Consider the following 24,806-nt stretch of genomic DNA (forward strand, 5'->3'; position numbering starts at 1 on the left):
GAAGTTAATGAATTAACAGCCATGTCAATGAACTCAAGAGTTAGGCCATAAGAAGTTTTATATAAGCTGCAAACATGTACTCAACATGCAGGCACAGGATTCAACAATAACTCAGGATAACACAACTGAAGCAATTCACCCTGAGAAGAAAATATATAATGTTTCTCTGTACACAGGATTCGGCAGCTATCCGAGTCCTATTTTATATTCAGATTACTAGTTCAAAATAGATCATAAATGGTATCACACTGACCACAATATGCTCTCAAAACTACACTGCTCCCAAGATATCATCTGAAACCCACGTGAAAATGGGAGTTTTCCTCTATGGCCCCATTAAGCTAACTTTCTCAAGCCTTTTGTAAAGATCTAGGAGGCTAACGAGTAACAGATGAAATGTTCTTCTATTATTTTTAATTAGCACTGTTACATTATAATTTCACCATTAGTGTTTCTTTAGATTGGAAGCTTTTCATAAAAAGGATCATTTTAGTTGCTCATATTGCATCTACATGCAGTGGAACTTCCAATTCTCACTGGTATTACAGCATAGAAATTCATGTTAATTCACAAACAAATCTAACTCATACCATAGCCATTAATCCAAAAGCCCATAAAGGAAAGGAGTATTAACATGACCATGGAGGAACAGAATTATGTTAAAAAATTTATCATCACAATGTTTTAATAAATGAACTAATAGTGATATAACTGTTTAACTCAAGGTTGAGATGACAGACAAATACAGGAATTGTCAAAAACCTGTGCCTATATTAGGGGCAGAAGAAAGGAAAAGAAAAAAGCTAAGAACAAAGTATTGCTTTCCCAAGGTACTGGTCAGTCTGAGGAGTGCACTGCAACAGGATAGTGACTAACTGAATAGAGTGGGTAGCTACAGGGAAAAGTTTAGATAAATATAATTAAATTTTAAAAGTTTGATAAATTTTAATGCTTAGAGGCCATTCTGTACAGAGTTACCAAGTCTCAGGCAAGGCAACTGCCAGCGGGGGCCGGGAACAAACTCTCCAACCCTCGTGCACAGTTCTGCACCGTTGGCTTGGCATGTTGCTGAAGCACCCACCGAAAACCACCACCACAGAATGCTGCAAAAAAAAAAAAAAAATCCAATGCAAACACAGTGTCACCACAACCGGACTACAACTCTTCCAGAGAAATCAGTCTGGGACATGGCAGTGAATAACTTTTCCTGTGTCTCTCCCTTAATCTTGGATCACACACAGAATCATCGCGGTTAGAAAAGACCTTGAAGATCCTCCAGCCCAACCATGAACCTCACATTGACAGTTCTCAACTCCACCAGATCCCTCAGCGCTGGGTCAACCCGACTCTTCAACCCCTCCAGGGATGGGGACTCCCCCCCTGCCCTGGGCAGCCCATTCCAACGCCCAACAACCCCTTCTGCAAAGAAATGCTTCCTAATATCTAGTCTAAACCTGCCCTGGCGCAACTTGAGGCCATTCCCTTTTGTTCTATTGCTTATTTCTTGGTTCAAGAGACTCATCCCCCCTCTCTGCACCCTCCTTTCAGAGAGTTGTAGAGGGCGATGAGGTCTCCCCTCAGCCTCCTCTTCTCCAGACTAAACCCCCCCAGTTCCCTCAGCCGCTCCCCATCAGACCTGTGCTCCAGACCCTGCACCAGCTCCGTTGCCCTTCTCTGGACACGCTCGAGTCATTCAATGGCCTTTTTGGAGTGAGGGGCCCAAAACTGAACCCAGTCATCGAGCTGCAGCCTCACCAGTGCCGAGTACAGGGGTAAGATCCCTTCCCTGTCCCTGCTGGCCACGCTAGTGCTGACACAAGCCAGGATACCATTGGCCTTCTTGGCCACCTGGGCACACTGCTGGCTCATGTTCAACTGGCTGTCAATCAACACCCCCAGGTCCCTCTCTAACTGGCAGCTCTCCAGCCACTCCTCCCCAAGCCTGTAGCGCTGCTGGGGGTTGTTGTGGCCAAAGTACAGAACCCTGCATTTGGCCTTATTGAAACTCCTCCAGCTGGCCTCAGCCCATCGCTCCAGCCTGTCCAGGTCTCTCTGCAGAGCCTCCCTACCCTCGAGCAGATCAACACTCCCACCCAACTTGGTGTCACCTGCAAACTTACTGAGGGGGCACTCAATCCCCTCGTCTAGATCATCAATAAAGATGTTAAACAGGAGTGGCCCCAAAACTGACCCCTGGGGGACACCACTCGTGACCGAATCAAACAGCTATACGCTCAACTGGTCCTACAGCTGATCGGCACAAAACCTACAGCAGAGCAGGCAGGAGTTCCCACAGCTGCTCACTGGGAGGATACAACCACAACTGCCCAGCACTGACCTTGCCTTGGGCGCTCAGAGGTGCCACCCTAACAATATCAGCCTCACAGTCCTGAGGGCTCACATCCTCTCAAAGGTGGCATCAAAACTGGTGACCAGCCCACACATCAGCACTGTCCTGTCGGTCACAGGATGCAGTCCCAGCACAGCAGCCGGATAACTCACTTCAGGACCCACAAAAGCAGCAACACTACTGTCGCTGTCCTGCCAGGGCCAAGTTGCTGAGCACACAGTGAGACAGGAGGTCTCACAAGCCAGAAGTTCCCAACCTGTGACCCTCACATATCTTTAAAATAGCAGAGCTGTCCCGGACAACCACAACAGCCCAATGTGCAGCCGTGCACAGCAAGTACCACACAAGGAGTTACACACATCCACTGACCAGCAGGATCTAACCGCAGAGCCTCCTCGTTTTCACACTTGCTTTGCTGCATCCTTAATAGAAGAGTGCAGCCAACAGCAGGATTTTCCTCTAAACGTGGACAGAGAGTGAATAATCATTAGGACTGGGGGAATTGGATGCGCTGAAAGGCAGAGAGCTGGGGTCCTGATCTGGTGGGGAGAGGTTTATACAGTGGAAAGGTTGGGAGATGCAACAGAACTTCACCACGAGATCTGGGTGGGAGCTAAGATGGTGGTGGCAAGAGGTGCAGGTACCTGGACAGAAGCAAAAGGTTCCAAGCTTGCGGGAAGGAGAACATGTGGCAGGAGAGTGGGGACAGGAAGTTTTACTCTTCTTTCACATCTGTGTGGCAGAAAAAAAAAAAAAATCACAAAGGTAAGGGGCTGACAAGCAGCTGGGAGATTCACTAACTTTACAAATTCCTGGTGTAGAGAACAAGAGCCAAAATTCAACAGCCAATTCCCAGCTACACTCATCAGTTGTGCTAGAAAGTTGTGCTGCTCATCATCTTATTTCTGCTGCTTCTGGAAATTCTTGGCAGGACAGAATAAGCTTACAGAGGTGTTTATAGGAACCTATTCAATCTTCTCCTTGCTAAAGCCCGACTCTTCTTTTGCTTACAACAACCTCCTGCTCCCTCTTCTGCTGGACACACATTTCTAATCCAACACTCAAACTAAAACAGCATTTCATTTATTTCACACTGCAAAGTTCCACCTGCTTTTTGCCAGACCAGTTATATTCTCCTTTTATTTTTAGGATTTACAGTTTGTCCTGCACAGAGTCTTTGGGAAATACATACCAAACTGCAGCAAATCAATAATTCATTTGACCAACAAAAAAATCCAGCAGGCTCCCTCTGAATCCTAACTACACATGGATAGACGCCAAATAAACCTCTTGATCCAGAGCCATTTAGTGCTCTGTTCTCTGCAAGCCATGTGGGCTCAGAAAGAATGAGTTTCCAGGCATAGGTGTTTATATTCTTGCACATCCTTCCTCACAAAATGAACCTTGCATATATTCCAGTCAACCCCTGCATGTAAAATAAAAGGAAAAATGGACAAGCATTGAGCTATGTTTTTAATATCAAACAGCAACAGTTCTGCCAGACCAGTGGGGAAAATAAGAACAAGAATTGCAGAGCCTTCCCCACAGTCAGCCTGATGCCTGCTCTGTCCTGTACAAACACAGCACACAAGCACTGGGACGGAGCTCAAGGAGCACATGTTCCAATAACACAATGGAAAAGGCACAAAGAACTGGCTAAAACTTGGCATCAAACGTGGCCAACTGCTTTCCTCAACACAGAAGATGAAAATAAACAAACACACTTTTGCTCAATGAAACCAGCTCGGACAAAATGTATTCACCAGCTACAAAAAAGCAACAACCATTGGAGCCTGAGGCAAATGCCATCAGACATTCTACCTATCCTTAAGCTTGTGAAAAGTCACCACTACTGTCTTCAGCAGCTTTTACTATTCCAGATGTAGCTGTAGGTTCTGAAAGGATTTTGGGAGGCCCTCTACTTAATGCAAGAGATAGCAAAACTGCTAATAGTTTCTGTGAAACATTGTTAAAAGGAAGAGGAGAATCATCTTGAAATCTATGGCAAACACAAATATATGCTGGAGGGAATTCAACATAGACAGTTCATACTCTTATGTTCGTCAATGATAGCAAATTAAAACTGGTCTTACGCACTCAATGCACAGGACTGGAGTATTTAAAAAAAACTCAATATGTTAAGCGCAGTATATCTCCAGAGAAATTAGGTATTGACTGCATGCCTCAGTGAGTAGAAAAATCTACAAAAATCCATAGGAGGCATTGATCCAAATATTACTTTTTAACACTAACTATGTAACAGTTTTTTAAATGTACACTGGGTGCAGATATAATTCTGTTTAATTATCAATCAACAAACAAAAATGTAATACTGTTTATACAGTATGGTCTTTAAAAATGAATACACTCAAACACTACGCTAAAACTAACCATGCAGTTGTGCCATATGAAATTTACATCAAAATAAAAATGTCGGAAATTTAAAACACCCACATGCTGGTTGCAGTGAGATCCAGCCACCAAACACAGGAATGCTGATGGGGTGGGTTAGATCCTGTGGCAGAGCCCCATTTAGGCCCTGAGTTGGTTCAAAGTGACCTCTGGACCTAGACAGGGGATGTAACCAAGGCTGCGATGAACACTTGCAAACTCCCGACAAGCCTGGAAGCCCCCAAGCAGCACTGTGGCACAGGAGAACCAGCCTGCGGGGCCCACACACACACACTGCGGAGCAGAGATGAGCCGTGGAAAACTAAAGACAAAGCCAGCATGAAGAGGTCAGACACGAGGCAGGGCAGCTGCTCCCAGCCCTTCCCAGCTCCAGGGGAATTCCTCTTCAGTTCTAGCACAAAGTGAAAGCCACCAGCACCACCAGCATACATTGGGCACTCATTAAAGTAACTTGTTTGAAGGCAACCTTTTGCCATCAGCTGCCACAGGAGCAGCTCATCCGACTCAGCCCTTACCACAGGCTGTCAGAAAAATATGGACTAATTCTACCACCCAAAAGTGTTCCCACACAGTGGCTGCTAGTAGGAAACTTTCTGGATCTCGGTGGACTGCAGAACCTCTACACCTGATGAACTCCACAGAGAGCTTAGGGAATAAACAGGCATGCAGCTGGGTTAAACTCTCAATGCAAGTCAGGGAACATCAACGTTGATTTGAATTAGTGGGAAGTGGTTGCATTTGATTGGCTTTATGCAAGGAGGTTATCGGCTTCAAGCATTGCCAAGAGGCATGTGCAAAATCAACAAATTTGTAATTTTGTTTTAAGTTGCAGTATGTACCTCAAATCACTGTATATATTCAGGTAGCTACTTTATGAGCAAGTCTAAATGTTCTCATTTGTCTCACTCAATACAACAACAGGTACTATTCAGCAGTTTTGAGGTTCGAGATATTTATGTTGCTATGAACATTCAGGAAATACCCTCTGGAAAGGATTCTCAATTATATAAAATATAATTTAAAAATTAGAACTATATTCCAAGAGCATTGACACAAAAAAATACTCCACTCTGAAAAACTGGGGAACACCAGAACGAAGGCTGTCCATGCAGCTTTAATTTGCCAACAGTGAAGTAATCTTTAAACACTTTCCAGAAGAACACCCCACCTCACTTGGTACATGAGACTCCATCACAAGTTAGGCGTAGAGGAGACTGTTGAAAGCAACCCTTTGCCCCAGCTGTTGGAAGTCTTTTAGAATCCTGAAGCATCTCTGCAACTCTGAACCTCACAACAAGATGAGGGAAACGAGTCGCTGTGTTCTGCCATCTGGACCTGGGCAACCTCAGACAGAAGTGGCTGCAGATGCGTATTTTCCCTGGGATGTTGAGAGACCTGCTGCAAATGGGAAAGTCTGGTAACCTGACCTTAATGGATTCAGGCTGTTGCAAGGTCAGAGCTGAGGCATTCAACATGGAAAGTTTGGATTCTCTGCGACATACCAGATACCACATCATGTTCTGCAGGCTTTTCCGGCAGGAGCAGCAGAAAAATCTGCGCATTTTCTGTTTGCAGCTATTAACAAGCAAAAAATTTTCAACTCTAAGAGGGGGGGTAAGCTCCCCCAAGATACCTTTCTGAATATTTTGCTTCCTGGAGTCCTCTGCTTTTCACCAATTCCATCATGGCTTTAGCTCCTCGAGGCGGGGAATCTAACCCACAGATTGCAAAAGACAACTTAACTCACACTTGCATGGGGACACCTTTTGCCACCCAAGTCTGTAAAATTTCCATACTCTTTCAAATAAAAGGAATTATCTGTTCTGCAATCACATACCCATCAGACACCCGTGCACTAGACAAACTAGCTGCTATAACTATCCAACTCGCAAATGCCAAATACTCCAGCTTCCACCTATTCTTCAAATAGCATCCACGTCAAATATGAGTACACAGCTACACTGCTCACACTACCAGGAAAAACAAGCCAGATCTCCAAAAAATGCATGGTATGCTCAGGAGGGCTAGAAGAGTCTGAAACAGATGCCCTCTTCGCCACAAAATATTTTTTAGCAAGCGAAATTGTGCAATTGTCTTAGCAGCAAATACTTGACAGTCTTATTTCATTTTTCCTAATGACCAGAGTTAAACAACTGCAGGTTTTAACAGCGCCGGCAAATTATCAAGACCCTCTACATTACATGGTCAATGGTCCTTTTAATAGAAAAAGCAATAATATACAGTTGTTTGTGCCAACTAAAACTCGTTAGAAAGTATTAGTTTAAGGTAACAGTTCAGCAGCTATTAACAAGCACAAATTTCTACAGTTATTGCTTGTGACACTGTGATCCTAGCAAAGCTGGCAGCAGAAAACCATTCCTTTTGTTTTAGAAAATCTTGGGGTGGGGGGGAATAGGGGAAAGAAAAGTTAACAAAAACACTGTTTCGTTGGAAGCGTCAAAGTTTTTCAATAATCACCATTTTTTTCACTAGCATAACATTAGAATTGACTTTTTGTCTTGCTGACATAGCAACTAAGAAAGTTGTGTCGCATTGACCATATTGATTGTGAACAATGCAGCCATCAGTGGGACTCTGCACCATATATTTTCAATATTGACCTCCCATTCCCTTTTCCATGGCTCTATGGGTCTGCTATTGGATTTGGACTGCAGTGTAATAAACAGCTAAGGTTTAATTAATGGTAAATGAATACAAGACATAGGTTATGACTTTAACTAATTAGGGAATTGTTGAATTAAGTCTGCCTTGGAATGCAAGGCAGTACAATCAATATCCAATAAAAGGACTATGTATGTAATTTACCTGCAAATGTGTTTCCAATACCATCAAAGTGAGTTTAAATAAGTAAGATATATGAAAGGCTACTGGAAAAAGATTTCAAAAAGTTAACACTTTATGGCTTCAAAAAAGGTTTTTCTCCTTGCAGAAGGAATGTCATCTTGAAATATCCTCTCATAACACAGATGGTGACACTCAGACACAGCTCTCCCTAAAGGAGAGTGCAGACTCGAAACATTTTTCCTTGACAATGCAACATTAGCAAACATCGCCTCTGCAGAGTATAGCAAACACAAACCAGTACTCCCAACATGAACCAATTAAGTTTAATGGCAAGCTCTTCTCAGGGCATCTTGGTCCGCCTTCCCAGTACCATATGTGCTGCAGCCTCTCCGTTCTCATCGTGCCGCCCCCCTTCCCCCACCAGCCCCGGAGAAGCGTTCCCAGGTACAAGAAGAGGTCACCACACAGGGGTCTGATCAACCCTGAGCAATCCCCAAGACTACTCCTATTGTATACATCAGCTCACACAGCCTGATTACTCATTCTGTAATCACTCCTCTGAAATAAAAAAAAGAAACCTACCTACTCCCTTGTGGGCATCTATGCTGGTAAACTCTATTGTCCCATTATGGCCCTTCCTAGGATTTTCCTGATACTGTTTGTGGTTCCCATTGGGACAATATCTGTAGGAAAGTCCATAATCTGCAAGATAAACCTGGAAGACATGAACAGACAAATGAATAATGCTTTTGTCCTTTGAAAGTATAACCTTTATAATTAAGTCTTAAGAAACTGATAGGTTAAGGACAGCCTTAGATCTAAATTTTATTAAACCAAATGGTGCCTCAGGATAAAATATGTACAACTGGGGGCTATAACAGCTGCCCTCCCCATTTAAATCCTTCCACTACTATGTTCTTATTTCAGAGTCGAGCAGAATTTCAGTCTTTTTATTTTGTTCCTAAGCTCTCTCCTCTCCAGGTGGGCATCTAGACATCATAAACTGCAATATGCCTTTTATGGATCCTCACATTGCTTATGGGACCCCTTCCCCTCCTTACTTAAACAGGCACATACACACCCCTGTTCAAATTTTCGACCAGCTGAGACTGTACAATTTCATAACAGCAGTGCAGCTTAAAAGCCAGAGGAAAAGAGAGGCAGTAGTTTCCCCCAGCTGGACTGGATGAGGGGCTGCAGCACTAACAGGGACTGTGACCAGGGGACTGCTGGCCATTAGCCTAACCATAGCCTCATCTTTTGGAATGTCACTGTCCGTAACTTCGTACTGGCAACAACCATTTAAACACCAAGTACGTGATAAAACAAAGCAAAACTAGCCCCCCCACTCAGAAAGCCATCTTGGTAATTTATAATAAATTTTATTTATAATAAATTTTTAAAAGGCACGGAGCCAGACTTCGCTCTCAGTTACTCTGAAGCAAATACATGAAGCTAAATCGGCATAAAGGAAAGAAATTTGGGCCCCCACTGCGTATACTGCAGCAAGCTCATGTATTCTGCCACAGTTATCTTTCCATCCTGGCACAGGTCAATTTTTTTTTTTCCAAGATGCTTCACTAGAGCTACCTAAATGATCAGAGGGAAGAAGCCCCACAGTTCTGAATGACATCTCTGGGAGATGCCCTTGCATATTCTTGGGACTTAACTGTGAAAGTATTAACAGACTTTAAACTGACTTTAAACTTAGTCTTGCTCACTTTTATGGTATTTGAAACTGAACACGGAATAGCTCAGGAGAGCTGATTTTTACTTTCTGTTCTGCTGCTGCCTGTCAAGACAAACCCGAACATGCCATCTGGCTCCTACGCCTCTATTTCTCTACGGGCACCGTGCACGCAGTACTGCATCCATGTCAATTCTGCCACTCACCATAACTCAGATTAAGGGCACAAGTCCACCTTATGAAGTTCAGATTAACATGTTCTACCCTCCAACGGGGTAGAAATAATACATGCACATGGTCAATTACTGCAGCTCAACTGACAAGCAGTAACTTGTTGAAAGCAGCTGGAATTTCATCACAGACTGTCCACCTCACAATATCCCACAGGTTATTTTCTCACTGTCATTTTCACACTCCCACTGGCCTTTGCCCTTTACATTGACCAGTTCTCACATTAGGTAAGTGCTTTTTTATAAATATCCAAGTATGGTACTTTCACTTAAAAAAATGCTACAGACTGCTATTATATTGCCAACAGAACTGATCTCTGGGGCAAAAGATAAATCATCTGAAGGCCTACAGAGATCATGTCTACTAAATCGTATTATAAAGAAAAAGTTTCTTATCTGAAACTTAGTTTTGTTTCCTCTTTAGCTAAAAAAATAGTTTATCCTGTAAAAGTCTAAAATAAACTCTTCTGGCACTTACTTGTAATTTAATTATGTCACTCCTGGTAGAGGAAAAACAAACAAACAAAAAACCCTCAAGAAAACTTAACGCATTATTTTGTAGCACAGTCTGTTGAACTACTGATTCCTGTTTGTGCTCCAGGCAGCTTCAAATCCTGGGATGGTCGGTCTCTTGGTTTTACTGTTTCTGCTGCAGGATCTGTGCTTATTTGGAGCATGTAAGCTGGGATGCAGCATTCACTTCCTGCAGGGTGATGGCTTTTAAGACTACCGGTGATGTTTTTCACCTGACAGACTATACAAACTGTGATACAAGATTAAAGACCGTAGGCACGTTTAGAAAATCTGGGACAAGGCATAAACTTGGTTGGGTTGACCGATTTGATTTTCTCTTGCATCTGTTCTCCAGCGTATTCCTGACGCTCTGGTACCTGTCCTAATTGAGCCCACAGTCAGTGTGAGAGAACTAATTTAAACTACCCTAATATCAAGTTTTGCGAGTCTTCTGCATCCTTTGTGGGCTGGGAAGGAGAGCAGGCTAGAAGGTGTATTCTTCCCAGGCTAAGTGGTACATTTTGATTTTTGCTCAACTAGATTTCTGACATGTACGGCTGACCAGGTACAATAACATGAAATACAGAGCAGATTTCAACCTTTAAAAATTCAGGCTATGCCTTATAGTAAAATGAGATTTGAACCGTTAGAAAAAACAATACAAGAAGAGCATCTCTGCCAGCTCTCCGGTTCTGTCTGAGCCGGGAACACGAGCTTATGTGATAGACACTCCCATATGGCAGCCCAGCCTTGGTCTTTAAAACTCACAACAGGGCATCTAGAAAGTAGCCACAAACATTTGCTAGTCAAACCTGAACCACACGAAAAAGTTGCCAGTTATCCCACAGACACATCACAGTAACGATATACTCTTAATCCATTTTTAAGCAACAGATTTGCTCAAAATACCTCCTGTAGTAGTATCAGCCAAGCACTTTTAAACTTATACTGAAAAACCCCTCTAAAAATGAAAAGTAGCTTCAGGTTATCCTGCCTTGATTGATGGTGGCAAGACCTGGAACCCAAGAAGCAATCACTTCAAGTCACTCACATGCAGTTGCAACAACATCTGTGATTGCACCACAGTTTGCTCCAGAAGTTGGTTGTGAGTGTCATTGTTCAGCTTCTAGCTGAGCCATTTATCACTTCCACAACGTTCACATCAGATTTTTTTCCACAAACGTGCAACCGCTGGTAGCCTCTCAAGGCAAAGCCTCTTGGCCACCAACAAAAATCAATCCCCTTCAGCTTGTACAAAACCAGCAATGCACTGTTACAACCTTGCCACAACCATTATCAGTACAACTACATTATTTTAAATTACCATTAATTTCATTTCATCAATTCTCATTATAACCCTTTCATCATTAAAAAGATATATAATTCTTTATAGCTAGTTGTCACTTTTTGATAATGTAGCACAGCGTGCCCTTCCAAATTTGCTCAGAACATGGCTGGTAGGGGTAGTTAACAAATTTGTAGGTTTTTGCAAGTGTTTTCAGGGTATAGGGAGGGGGAAAACAAGATAAGTATTAAAGAATATTGAGAAAAATTAAGTGTTCGTATGTGTTTCAATACCATAAATATTTTTCATCTGCATGCTTTTTTTAGAAGCAACAAAACAAATAAGAATAAAAAGCAAACAAAACATATGCACAGTAAGAGAAACAAGGCACCCGAAACAAGAGGTGGCAACATGGATGCTGAAGGTACAGCAGTGACATAAGCCTAATAGAGATGGGTTTAGCTGTGTTACGTTGTACACTCCTTTCCATACACTTACTGTAACTCTTGGTTCTTTTATTCGTGGTTTGTTTTTTTGTTTTGGTTTGTTGGGGGTGGGGGGTTTGTTTGTTTTTCAGTTTGGGTTTTTTTTTTTTTTTTTTTTTTTTATTTATTTATTTTTACACATCCCAGTCTGCACTAGATTCAGCAGTGCTTAGCACAGCCCATTATTAATAGATTTTGTTATAGATTAAGAGACAGATTTCTGAAGTCTTCACACTTAATTTCATGCAAACATGAATGTGCCCATCTTATTCAAGCGATCAGCCACACAGGCACAAATAATTTACGTGCACAAGCAACCAGCCGTAGATTCAGCAGTCCTCTTGTCCTTTCTGTGCAAGACTCCCTCAGTGCTTTATATCTGAAGTGCTAAGTATCTGCTAAACATATAAAATTCTTACAACCTGTATGCATTATGATATATAACTACACTAATCTGGGAAGTCACAAGCCTAGCGCTTTGGATTCTCATGGTGTTCTCTTTATCTTGAAGTAGACATAGCATGAGATTTATCACTGAAAGGATAACAACACAGTGATTTTCTTTGTATATTTTCTGTCCAGTGGTTCCATTACTAGGCTTATGTAATGCGTTGTAAATAATTAAGTAGATACCTACTAATAAGAGGCAGATTGGTTGCTAATGGCCATAGTGCTGTCAACTTCTAGTTGCTAATGGCCGAAGTGCTGTCAACTTCCGTTGGACACTACGCTACAAGACGACTAAATGTAGACTGAAGTCCGTCTTGGGACAAGAAGTCTGAAGTATAGTGTTCGGGTCAGAAACAGCATCTTTCACAAAACAGAAGCAAAGGAAGGAGGAGAGCAGGTTAAACAAAGGAGAGAGGGAACAACATCTGTGACTTGTCAGTGGCAAGTCCCCATGCTGGAATCAACTGAACTCCAAGATATTTGGGCCATTGCTACAAAAAAAATTAAACCAGTGTAAACAGTTCTATCCAAATATAGCAGCAGGACTGATGAAAGAAAATTAAGGTCATCTGATTGTGAAGCTACATCTCAGATCAGGGGTGCAGCCAGCATCCATGAGTTAAAACTCAGCTGTTTCTGTCCGGTACCTCTGCATACTGTATCCTTCCTAAAAACATGTGAAGGAGAACAGAGAAGATTTTAGTTTTTCTCAATTCATCTGCTCTTTAGCCAGTCTGGCATACTCGACTAAAGAGCAGGAATCACAATGGTTCATCTCACAATGAAAAATGCCTTAAAGTTGGAATTGTTTTCATGCCTGTTTTTCCCGTATGATCAGTGTGTGAGTTCTGTATCTGCTATGCTGGTCCATTGAAAGCTGGTCTTAGAAGTTATTATTTTGAAACATTTTTGTATTCGTTTTTCCTTTATGGTTAGGGCTATCTATGATAATCAAGTCTGAGAGTTTTAGTCTGTACCTGTCTTGTCTAAGAAATGCCTACAATCAAGATCAGAACTGAGGTACAAATGCAATTAAAATTTACAACTTAAAAATCCAAATAGACAACTTCTGGTACAGACTGGAGTCTGCAACACTTCCCAATTATTCCATGGGGGAAGAAAGGAAAATACTACAAGGTAATCATTTGGAAGAGGGATTCTTCCAAATCTTATTTCATTTATTAAAAAGTTGGATTTTAAGCTCTTGTCTGGTGACCACTTGTCCCTTTTAACAGCATCACAATTTAAATGAGTTTAATGGATTTCAATTTCTTTTTCAGGGCTTATATCAGTAATGCTTATTCTGCTTTATCATACAGTTACTACTATGCACCAAATTATCTTTAACTCGCTGCAATACTGAGACAGTGCTTCACTTGTTCTGTAATTTATAGGTCTGATCACTTCAAGTTTTCTTTCAGGCCTCTCCGAGATTCATGGGCTGTGTACTTCCCTCAGTACATCACTCCTGTTCTGTCAGTCATTGTGCAGGGTCCATGTTCAGAAACATATTGACTACAGAATTGATCTTCTGACCTGTAACTCACTGAATGGCCTCGCTCCCTTCTATTGAACAGATCTGCAGCAGGCTGCTCTTTGAGGTCAGTTGATTCTGATCTTCTAACCATTTCTAAACATCATTTGGAGGTTACAGAGTGACAGGACCTTTACTTTATTTGTTTCTCTGCCTTGCCACAGAAGGTAGGGGATACCAGTATGGATTTCACATGTTCTTTTAAAAAGAGGACTGTGATATTTATTGGCTGTGGTGTAAATTTACCAAGTTAATTTACAGAAGAGAGAGAGAGTAGCAGCAGAAAGTCTAACATAGAAAAAAGATCTTTTTTGGAACTGCAGGCAGTCGGTGACAAATTTGTTCGTAAGAGTACACATGAACAGCCACTAAATGATAAAAGAATGCAAAGTTGAGTATAAAGGTACACATGCTTTCATGAACAGAGATTTGTGTCTCTTCACCAAAACAGAATTTGGAAATACATTTTGAATACTTTTTTTTTTCCAAGAGATTAGTTATGGGTTTCTTTTAAAAACAAATTTGCAGAGTTAAAGAACACTTCCAATTTATTTTCTCTTAAGATCCTAGACCCTAAAGAACAAGAACCCACTAGCATAAAATTCTTAACAAAAACTCACCACAGAAATTATTAGGTCAGACAACTTTATCATGCCAACTCCCACTGGAGCTACAGGTGTCTCAGCTTGTGTTCCTGAGTTTGACATTGGCTAGATGCTCTCGCTCCCTATTTATGAGATCAGGTTGATCACCTTACCTCCCAGTCCCATTGTTTTAAAAAAAACAAGACGAGGGCAATCTAGCTATCCACCATTTTAGCAAAGAGAGAAAGTGGGATTAAACATTTCACAGGCACTTGGTAGCAATAACAGTGTCTCAGGTTTTATCTGAAGTGTTCAAGGTTAGTATAAGATTGCCGAATTAAAATACAGCATCTCTGACAACAGTTTAGAGGATACAGGACAAAATATTCCATATTGTTGTCATATTTAGTCAGCGACAATGCTCCACAGAGCTTCCCAAAATACTGTCCTGGTAAATACATAATACATTCAGCTCACCAGCATGTTATAAAGACAGCTTGATTTGTAGAAAAGGCTGTCGCAACATCATGAAATGTTACGTAGGAACTGGACACGTTTGGAATACGAAGAAGCAACTTTCATGGCAAAATTACACGCAGATTAATGGCACATGCAAATAGCCAGGACATGACAAATGCAAACTCCTCTGTGCAAGTACACATGTACAGTTCTGAATACCTGAATCTGTGTGAGAATATTGTCTAGTACTGCTCCAAACCCAGGTAAAGAACATTTATTGAAGTACGAGGACAGACAGACATCAGACTCAGTAATTCCAGGGGAAGGATATTCAGTTAGTGACATATGAAGATCTACTAATTTGAAAGTTTTAGCTGTTGTGTTGGTGAGATTATTTCTCCTTTTCATGCCCCACAAGTCACAGAGCATACATATTTCAAGGTATTGTGCAAGCTGCATCTGGAAAATAATTTTTTATTTGACCAGAAACAGACCCATTAAGCCATCTGCCCTGCTATGGAAGCTAATATTATACACAATACCTTAAAATACATTGAGAAATAACCATCACTGTCTACATGGCTGTAGACTGGCATGGCATAGTTATCATGGCTTCAGTGAAATCAGAAGACCCTTGTCCACTTGCAGAATTTTTGGGGCCCATGACTTGGAAGTTTACCTGAATAATATCTGAACAGCTCTAAGTTTTCTTAAGCATATCGAGATGAAAGTTTAATTCATATCTTACAAATGCAAGCAAACATTAGAAATTCTCTCCTGTTAACTCTTCTGAATTAGAATGTGAACTTTCTAGAATTTTTTATAGAATAACTTCAGTGAAAAAGAAATTTTACTGAAACAAAATTCTACATAAAACCTCTCAGCAGTAACATACGCTTTGTACGAGCTGAGCTAGGAGTCACTTAAACTGGAATATCTATTTATCTATTTAATAAACTTAAGTTATATTGCCACCTAAAACCTCTGTCCAGTAACTCACAAGTACCTTATTTTCAATCTGTCAATGAATTTACTACTCTTGAAAACAAAACACTAGTATAGCATGATACAGACAACATGAGAAACAAATCAGAAAATCACCCCACAATCTGGCTAATTCAAAAGCAGCTGATCAAAGCCAGCTACATGTCTTAAAATTTTATGATTACTGTAAATGGACACTTCCAAAATGATTTCAATGTGAAAAACAGCCGCATATCTTGCTGTCATAAAAATACACAATAGCCAAGACAAAAGAAGTAATTTGAGTTATGTTAATGGGTTTGGGTAGCAGATCGTTTTGTCTCTAAATAGCCTCCTCCTTTGGATTCAGCAGGCTGGTAAACACCATAAACTGAGATTATGTACTGGCTGCTGCTACTGTCTAAAACATGGTTGTTTTAAACAGCTACAATAGTTTTCAAACTATGTGTTTTAGAAAGCTCAAAAGTTAAATTTGACTCAACTATTTAACTTGAAATTTGTAAAAAAGCAGATATAGTTCAATGGTTCAACCTCTGATGGCAGTGAGCTGTTTTGCAAGACCTGTTTCTTCACCACTACAGCCAAAAAACAAAAATTTAAAAAAAAAGGGAGAAGTATTGCTTACAGCTAATTATATTTACTTGAAGTTAAGAGATGTCCTTTTTTCCCAAATGATATTTTTTCTAAGAAAAAAAAGCATACTTCAATTTTATTAGCCAAAGAAAAAAAGACCTTGTAAGAGCATGTGGAGTATGACAGGATCAAAAGATTTGTTTCAGAACGTTTCACCAAAACACTTTCAAGGCTAGCTTTAGGCTTTGGCGTGTCAGAGAGCAGCAACCTTAATCCTACTTACCTGTTATATCCACTACAATGAGCAGGACGTAAGAATTAGCAGCATGGAAACACAATTCGTGACAACATTAGAAAGCTAGAACTTCCCAAGAATCAAAATACAATAGGCCATATCCTCAAACTCTACTGATATACTTAAACCAGCATAACCTAGAACAGCAATTAGGTCCTCTAACTTCGCCTCTTGATTAGTTTACCCATTCATACCAGTACCCCAGTCAGCAGAGCACAAAAGCAGAGGTCTGTCGTGTTTGCTTCTCAGACCTTAAGCTCTACAGAGCCACTTTCAGATTTGTCGTGAGAGGATGTTAATGTTCATGCATAAACTTCTTTTAATAGGTGAATTGTTAATGCAGAATATACATAACTTAAAACTATTAAACAGTTAGAAACACCTTAGAGTAACAGTGTAGATAAGTAAACGTGCTTACCTCATGCGGATTGGCATAGCCCAAGAGTAGATTTGCTGCTTTAATGTCACCATGAACATACTCATTTTCATGTATATATTCCAAAGTATCCAACTAGAAAAGGATTTAGAAAAGAAAACATCACCATCGTCTCCAATCTGCCCCTAGCTTTACCACCAAATATTTCTCACTTATACAGTGAAATCAAGGGCTACACAGACTGAGCTGACAAATTTGGTTTGAGTTAGAGCACAAGGACTACCCACTCTGTCCGCAGGGTCTGTTGCCCCCAGGCACATAGCTGATGGCAAATCAAAAACAAGCCATGCTTTGCCATGAGGTATCCTTGCATAACTACCTACGAGTGCCAGCTTCTAAGGTCATAAAGCAAGAACGAAACTAGTACTTTACAAACACTGGAGGAAATGTTGAGAATACCAAGCTCTTAAAAAGAAGATATTCAATCAGCCCTGAAGGTTTATAATGCCTGTTATTATATGACCTGCACTGCATGTCACCATATCCCTGCACCATCATCCTTCTTTAGCTCCTTATTGAGGTATGATAGCTCCAACTGTTATTAAATAGAACATTTGTGCTTGGCAACTCAAAGGATGACCTAATCCTGGCTTTTGCAGAGTACAATGAATGTTACAAGTCTGTCAATTATATGACTATGAGAGCCCTTCACTTTTTTTTAATTATTATTATTAAGGTTAAAAGGAAACTTTGGAGGTTTGCAGTCTAAACCTCCCGCTTCAAGCAGCACTAATGTAAGTTAGATCAGGTAGTACCAGAGATTGAATAGTCAAGTTTTAAAAATCCCCAAGGATGGATGTTGCACAGCCTCTGGAAAGCACACTCCAATCCTAAGACACTCTGTCTGTGAAAACTTTTCCTTTACAGTCAAGAATTCCTCTTCCTGCTATTTATGACCATTGCCTCTACTCCATTTGTTGTGCGCTTCTGTCCAGTAACAGCAGTCTTTCACAACACAAAAGATATCACAAAGGAGCACCTATACAATCTTCCGTTAAGTATGTGCCAGTCTACACACATTTGAAAACAAAACTGGTATTTGCAGACTAGCCTAATTCTGGCCTGTACAATCAGTGTGTTCAGCAATCACACTGAAAATTTTGCGTTCAGGCATGCAATTGTGAACTTTGACAAATATGGATGTCTAATACAATACCCTCAGACACTGGAAAAAAATCAATACATGTTAAAGCATATGAGAATAGGCTTACACATCTCAGTCTAGACACACATTTTGAAGTGCATGGTCTATGTTTTAACCTATTAGAAAACATTTCGGTTTGAGCCCACCAACTTCCAGTCTCCAGGGAGTCTTGATTTTCCACTTAACACACATTTTATTTTAAAAAAAGATGAAAAATAAGAAAATACATAGCATTTACACATTTAATTCTAAACTCAAGAGCTAAAGGAACTACATTACAAAGATAATTTTATAGTTGAACTCAACAAGTTTGAGACATAGCAATTTCCCCTCTCTCCGTACATACCATTCGTGCCCCAAGTTGCAGAACAGTCTCCTTCTTAAATCTGCTTCCAGAATCTTCAAAGATTCTTTGAAGGTCTTCCCCCAGTCTCTCCATGACCATGAATCTATAGCTACCAGGAAATACATAAAAGGGAGGAATCCTTTAAGACAAGACTGCAAGCTTGTGTCAGATTGAAAGGATTTATCTCCATTTTGTTGAAAATGGATCTTCAGTCAATTTGAGACTTAATTACAATTCATCTTATTACCTTTTTCCTTTGTACTCAGTCAAGCCTGATCCCCAAAATACTGGAATCCCTAAACATCTTATTTTTTTGAGACTCATCCATTTTCTTACTGCAATAATAATAAAAAGATAACATTGAGTTAAAGGTAACTAGAGAATTTCAGGTTTGGTGTGGGTTTTTTTGTTGTTGTTGTTTCTGTTTTAGCTATCAAGCCAAGACTTTGAATGAAACAATGAAACAATTAAGGCTTATTCGGCAGTTTGTGTAGCAAACAATTCAGACCATAACTTTACTCTGAGGTTCTCCACAATCTGCAAAAAAAGAATCAGGTTTTGTTCTAGCATGTGGTACTTCGTTCCCTTAGAAGGCAGATAAGCAGTTATCAATAGCTGAAGAATTAATTCCTTCAGAAGCTTCACTTTATTCAATACAGAATGCTATCAAAAGTGCTTATGTCTACCAGCAATCTAAGTCATGTAAAGTCTTTAGGACAGTTCCCATGAATAAATCACATCCATGCTTAAGTGTCTGCAGAATCAAGTGCCTTGATTACTACTAAATCCTGTGATGATTATACACACTCTTAGCTGTGCACATGGAAATAGTTACTAGCAGAAATATGGTCACCAATTAGTCCATGTAGTACCTCTGTTCTAAGGCTGGCCTCTCTCTGGAGTCTGTTCATTGCTGTGCACTCTGCAGTGTGCACATAATAAATGTGGCACACTTCTGTTCTCCCTTCTGATCAGAAGGGATGAGGCTGACATCCAAGTAAAGAAACCTACAGTACCTGAAATTTTTTGTAGCACCAACTAGGATTAATTCAGTGTATATGAAATGAGTTGGCTATCGAGCACTACAGCACTACTTCTTTCTAGAAGTAGTTCAACCCAAACTTGTCCTTAAATCTACCTGTACAGAACCAATATATTACTTACTATGCTCTTGTTTTGCAGCCCTCTGGTAAAATTTCAGTTCAGAAAATAAGGGGCCATTTTCAAGATATTCCTATTGAGAAATAAACAAAGTTAGTATCATAAAATGCATTAAGCAGCAAACAGTTTCTAAAGAAAAGTGTATAAGAAACTCAAAGAGGATGAAACTCCCTTTTTCTCCCCACCTCCCATATACCATGCCATCTGAAATGTAATTTTAATAAGTAGCTAAAAAGAAAAACTGGCAACACATTTGCATAAACAAGACAGATTCTTTCAGAAATTATTTAAGACACTATTTTTATAAATACTGTAGGACAGATGTGTTTAAATTCATAGTCTGATTTTCCTTACTAAACTGTTGAGGGCAGTAATCATGGAAAGGAAAGAATCAAGCCAAGAAAATACCGTGTGTCATGGAAATGCCAAATACATCCCCAAGCAGGGAAAGTATATCAAGATATTATAAAAACGGAAAAAAACAAAAGCCACAAGCATGCAATATAGACCCAATGCTGAAAATAAGGATAGATAATTAAGAGAAAGAACTGCATACAAGTTAACAATTTAGAGAAGAGATCTACACATTACCACTTTAATTACATGTACTGCATCATCTTCTACAGGAACATCAGTTTGAGGGGAAGCTGCAAAATGAGAAGAGAGATGGGGATCAAGCTGTATGCAACAAAATACAATTGCAAACAAAGACCAAGCTAACACTGCGTAAGGTGACCAAAAAATACACGACAAAGATAACCAACATTCTGCCTCAATTCCTGCTTTTAAAGGTCAGAGTTTTCCCAAGTTCAAAGGAAAATGAAACGAAAACAACACACCCAGGGAAGTTTTAATAAACAAGTACAGAAGCAATTTTAACCCACATTTTCAGAAGTCTCTCCCTCAATGCTAATTAAGGAGTACGCAGGATGTCCCCACTGCACGTTTGCACCACAATGAGGTATTCCATTATAACAGACTATGTTTAAGTCATTCCAGTCAATTGGATAACCTCTGTATTTGGTTGCTGTCAATCCACTGTCGTGACAAAGACACCACTTAAAAGTTATGACCTACATTATGCCTCTAGACAGGCTTGTCTGGTTTTCTCTATTACAAATTAATTTGGCCCTAGAACCTTGATTTCTATTCTGACATTATTTAGACACTGGCCTAAGTTAGGGATAGCACAGCCACCACCTGCCTAAAGGGGAGATGAGGGATTGTGTCTCTCAGTGCAAGTAGAGATTTCAAAACAATAATTGACCACATGTGCCAATTACAGCCCAGGAGACAGAACCTCTCTGCACAGACAATGCAATCCTATTTTCTTCTGACCCTGAGAGAACTATCAGTTCTCTCTGATACTACTGAAGCTACATGGAGCTACACTGGGATTAAAATTTAATGAGACTAAATCATCTTTTAGAATCATCACTGAAAAAAACTAAAAAGAATACAGTTCCTAGGAAATAAGTGTCCCTTTCAAACTTCTTATAATGATCAAATACCAACAACAGTCCAGGTGTGAAACACTTCAACTATCAGCACACACAAAAATAGACTACTTTTATCCACATAATAAAAATCAAGTAAACTTGGATCTAATCAAACCATCCAAGCTTACATTTTTTGATGGTTAGGGCATAAAAATATTTTTACAATGAACAGAGTTCTTCAGCTACCATGTTCCTTCAATTCTATTCAGCATCTGGGTTGAATCTGGTAGCATACATACCCCAAACACCCGCAGGGTCCCCACTGCCTTCTGCTTGACTCTTCCCCACATGAACGCTTCTGTGCTAAACAACACATTACGATAAAATAAATATATCCTGAAACAGTAGCTCTGGGAGGTGCAAACTATCCACAGACTCAGACGAGTAGCAGTCACATTAAGAATACAATCGAAAGCTACCATACAACCAGGAAGGAAATTCTGGTAAACCTTATTCTTACCATATTATTGTACTGAAGCAGGAATTAAGGCACAGGTGCTTAGGTCTATCTTCCTCTGCCACATGTAGGGTATGTGTAAATGGCTGAAGACTAAGTTTAAAGGAACATCCCATGCGTTTTCATTGTATTCAACAACATCACATTGCCCAAACAGAACTAAATGTGCTCCCTTACCGACACAGATCAGAAAATAACCAGTGTATAAGAAAATTATTTTTAATACCAAGTTACTTAACAAAGGTTTGATAGGTATAGAGAAGTATCAAATGTAAACGTATTAGAAAGAGTCTGCTCTAACTTCCCCGTAGACATCTTGACATGTTATAAAGAGAGGCCTCATTCATGGTAAACTGGAACAGAGAGTAACAGCTGTCAGGGTAACGAAGAAGAGCAATTAACAGGAGGTAGCCCAGCAAAAGGGCCTAACCCCCATGCTTCTTACACTATGCCTGTGTGGAGGCTTTTTGGACTCACTCTGAAAGAACATCCTGAAGAAAAATAAAACCAAAACTAACTGGCTATCGTTACAACGCAAAAAGGGAGAAAAGTCAGACAAAGCTCAACAAGGTATATGAGCAGATGCTCCACAAAATGAGTAACACGACATTCAAGACTACAAAAGGAGAAATGGTATTATTCTTTTTACTGCACATACATGAAACAAGGCATGCCATTCACAATGAGTAACACTCTAAACTTCTTACACAGATAATGCTTAGACAGTCTCATACATACAGATAAGCAGAAGTTGCACGCATACCTTTTGTTACATCATTTTAATTAACCATTCAGATATCAGGCAGCAATACTGCAGCCGCAGCTCAGAAATAAGACAGACTATTTTTTGGCCATAAATAAACATAAATGGTTTTTAAAAAATTGTCTCATTACTATGTATAGTTACTTAACAGACTGGAAAGGCTCCCAAGGTTTAACAAACAGTCTGATTACATACCTCATAGACCACCACCACATACTCTCCTGCGAGTTTAGCTCATAGTTAATTACTGTATACTCGTAATTAGCCATGTGCTATCCTCGTTCTGTGTGGTAGCACATGGCTATTTATAATATTACAATCAGTTAAATGCGAGACTGCAGGACAGTAAGCAGAGACCCTGCAGGAGAGCAATGCTGATAGGCAGGAGGTCTCTGATGGCATATAAGTACACACATAGAGTACCAGGAGCACTATATGGCAAGATTATGTTTGCAAAGGATACCTTAAAATAGCATAACAAGTGTGAGAGTTCCCAGTTTACAGTTAACATTGCATTTATCAACTAGAGGCACACAACCTCCTTACATTTAGGGGGAGTGGTGTTGTATGCACACAATCAAAACCATTGTCTGCATAATTGTTAACTGGGAACACTGGTGCAAGATGAAGCTACACAGGGGGCCGTGGCTGTTTCTATCTCATGCCAAGACAAGTCTCACAAAACATTTGCAAAGGGCACAGCCCTATTTTCCCTTCCTCCCCTTCGTCCCACAGTTGCATCTACCACGCCAGTGAAAAGCACACGAATTTAAAATGCACTCTGAAATAAAGCAGTGCACTAAGATACACATTCTTTGCCATAATTTCCAACTGTTGTGCCTGCACAGAGCAAATAACTCACCTCAAATTAACCCATGTCCAGAATTCCCTAGTTTCACCCAGACACAGCAGTTATGGTCTTATCATCCACTTTAATCATGAATTTCATCCGTTTTGTTGCCGAGTGCCACAACCTTAATTAATGTAGCTTTCTAAATGTTAATAAGACACGGTAACAAAAGGGTGTTTCTGGATGAACTGCGATTTCCTACAACCACACAGCACAATTGCATGCAGTCTGACAAAGAAACATGCCAATTCTATTTGCCAGTTCAAACGTGCTTGTTGTAGCTTTAGCAGTTAATTTGTGGCAGTCACATTTGGAATATGGTGAAATATTTTCAATGGCTCTCACAGAACCAGTTTTGTTGACAAAGTTTACACAGTGGAAAAGAAAACAGCATTGATTTGGCAGTTCGAAAAAACATTTCTGCTCCTGTCCACAGCTGGTGTCTTTGCCACTGCTGCATATTTTGAGGATATATTTGTTTGGGAAGCATGAATAAAATTATTTTCAGAAGTTCTTGGGTTGCTAGTGTTTTATTTTTGTTTCATTGGTTAACTAATCCTGACGAGTGATACTGTCAACTTAGTTTTTTGCAGAAATAAAGAACAACCTCAAAAATACCACACTTAGAAGTTACAGGCTACCTTTAACAAAAAAGCTGGAAAAAGTGTGACCCCATTTAAGTCAAAACAAGAGCTGTTAACTTCAATGGCTAACAAACAGGGTGGGGAGCATTGCTCAGAGCATCTAACATCAAAAAAGGATCCAAGTTGCAGGAATACAGTTATTAAAAACAAAATGTACACAAATAAATGAAAAGTAGCATCTGCTATTTAACACACATCTTCAAAAATTTCCTATATATGGAGGGTACTAAGGCAAATATTCAAAGGCCAAGAAAGCACACCGCTTTCCCGCCCTGCCTTCACAATATCTAATATTTCCCAAGAACTGAAACATTCAGTGCTTGAAGGGTGTTTACAGTCCATTTGTAACGTAGCCTAAGCAAGACCTGCTTCTCTGCTCATATTGTTAAAGATGCATCATCATTTCCTGGACAGGCTCTTTTCTGAGCGGTGTTTATGAATAAGTTTTTTTCTCAATTCTTCTTCTAGATAGCTTTGTGAACGCAGAGTTTTATTATACAAATTACATATACATAGCTCTCTGTACCACGCTTGTGAAACCATCTTCCACAAGAGCTAACTAAACTGGTTTTAGTAGAAAATTTTGCTCAACTGCTAAACTGTTTTGCAGATAACTGCAAATGCTTCCAAGTTAAAAACATTCAGTACTGCTAAGAAATTTCACTTCATTTCTTACTCACCTTTCTATGAAACCTTAATCTTGATTCGCTAGAGCCAAGGTTTTGCATTCCACAGCAATGAAAGCCACTGTTTGACTTTCAAAGTTATTTACTCTAAGCTGGAATAGGTATGATACATCCTTTAACCCCAGGCAGAAAAGCTATACATGGTCTGCTCTTACAGCACTCTCAGATGGGAGT

The 24,806-nt window shown here is 40.0% G+C and overlaps 1 protein-coding gene across 3 annotated transcripts in view; it reads right to left on the bottom strand.

Annotated features, from left to right (window-relative positions):
• The window catches only part of VRK2 (VRK serine/threonine kinase 2), a 46,798-nt gene that overhangs the window by 15,044 nt on the left and 6,948 nt on the right, over positions 1-24,806 (bottom strand). For all 3 annotated transcript variants that reach the window (XM_074864497.1, XM_074864496.1, XM_074864498.1), the window contains exons 3-8: positions 20,325-20,380; positions 19,737-19,806; positions 18,820-18,907; positions 18,573-18,681; positions 17,065-17,157; positions 8,150-8,282 (exon numbers count right to left, since the gene is read on the bottom strand). In XM_074864497.1, the coding sequence (XP_074720598.1) occupies positions 8,150-8,282; positions 17,065-17,157; positions 18,573-18,681; positions 18,820-18,907; positions 19,737-19,806; positions 20,325-20,380 (549 nt within the window). The remainder of the gene's footprint in view (positions 1-8,149; positions 8,283-17,064; positions 17,158-18,572; positions 18,682-18,819; positions 18,908-19,736; positions 19,807-20,324; positions 20,381-24,806) is intronic.

The sequence above is a fragment of the Strix uralensis genome, chromosome 3 (genome assembly GCF_047716275.1).
Source record: "Strix uralensis isolate ZFMK-TIS-50842 chromosome 3, bStrUra1, whole genome shotgun sequence".
In the NCBI taxonomy this organism is placed as follows: Eukaryota; Metazoa; Chordata; class Aves; order Strigiformes; family Strigidae; genus Strix; species Strix uralensis.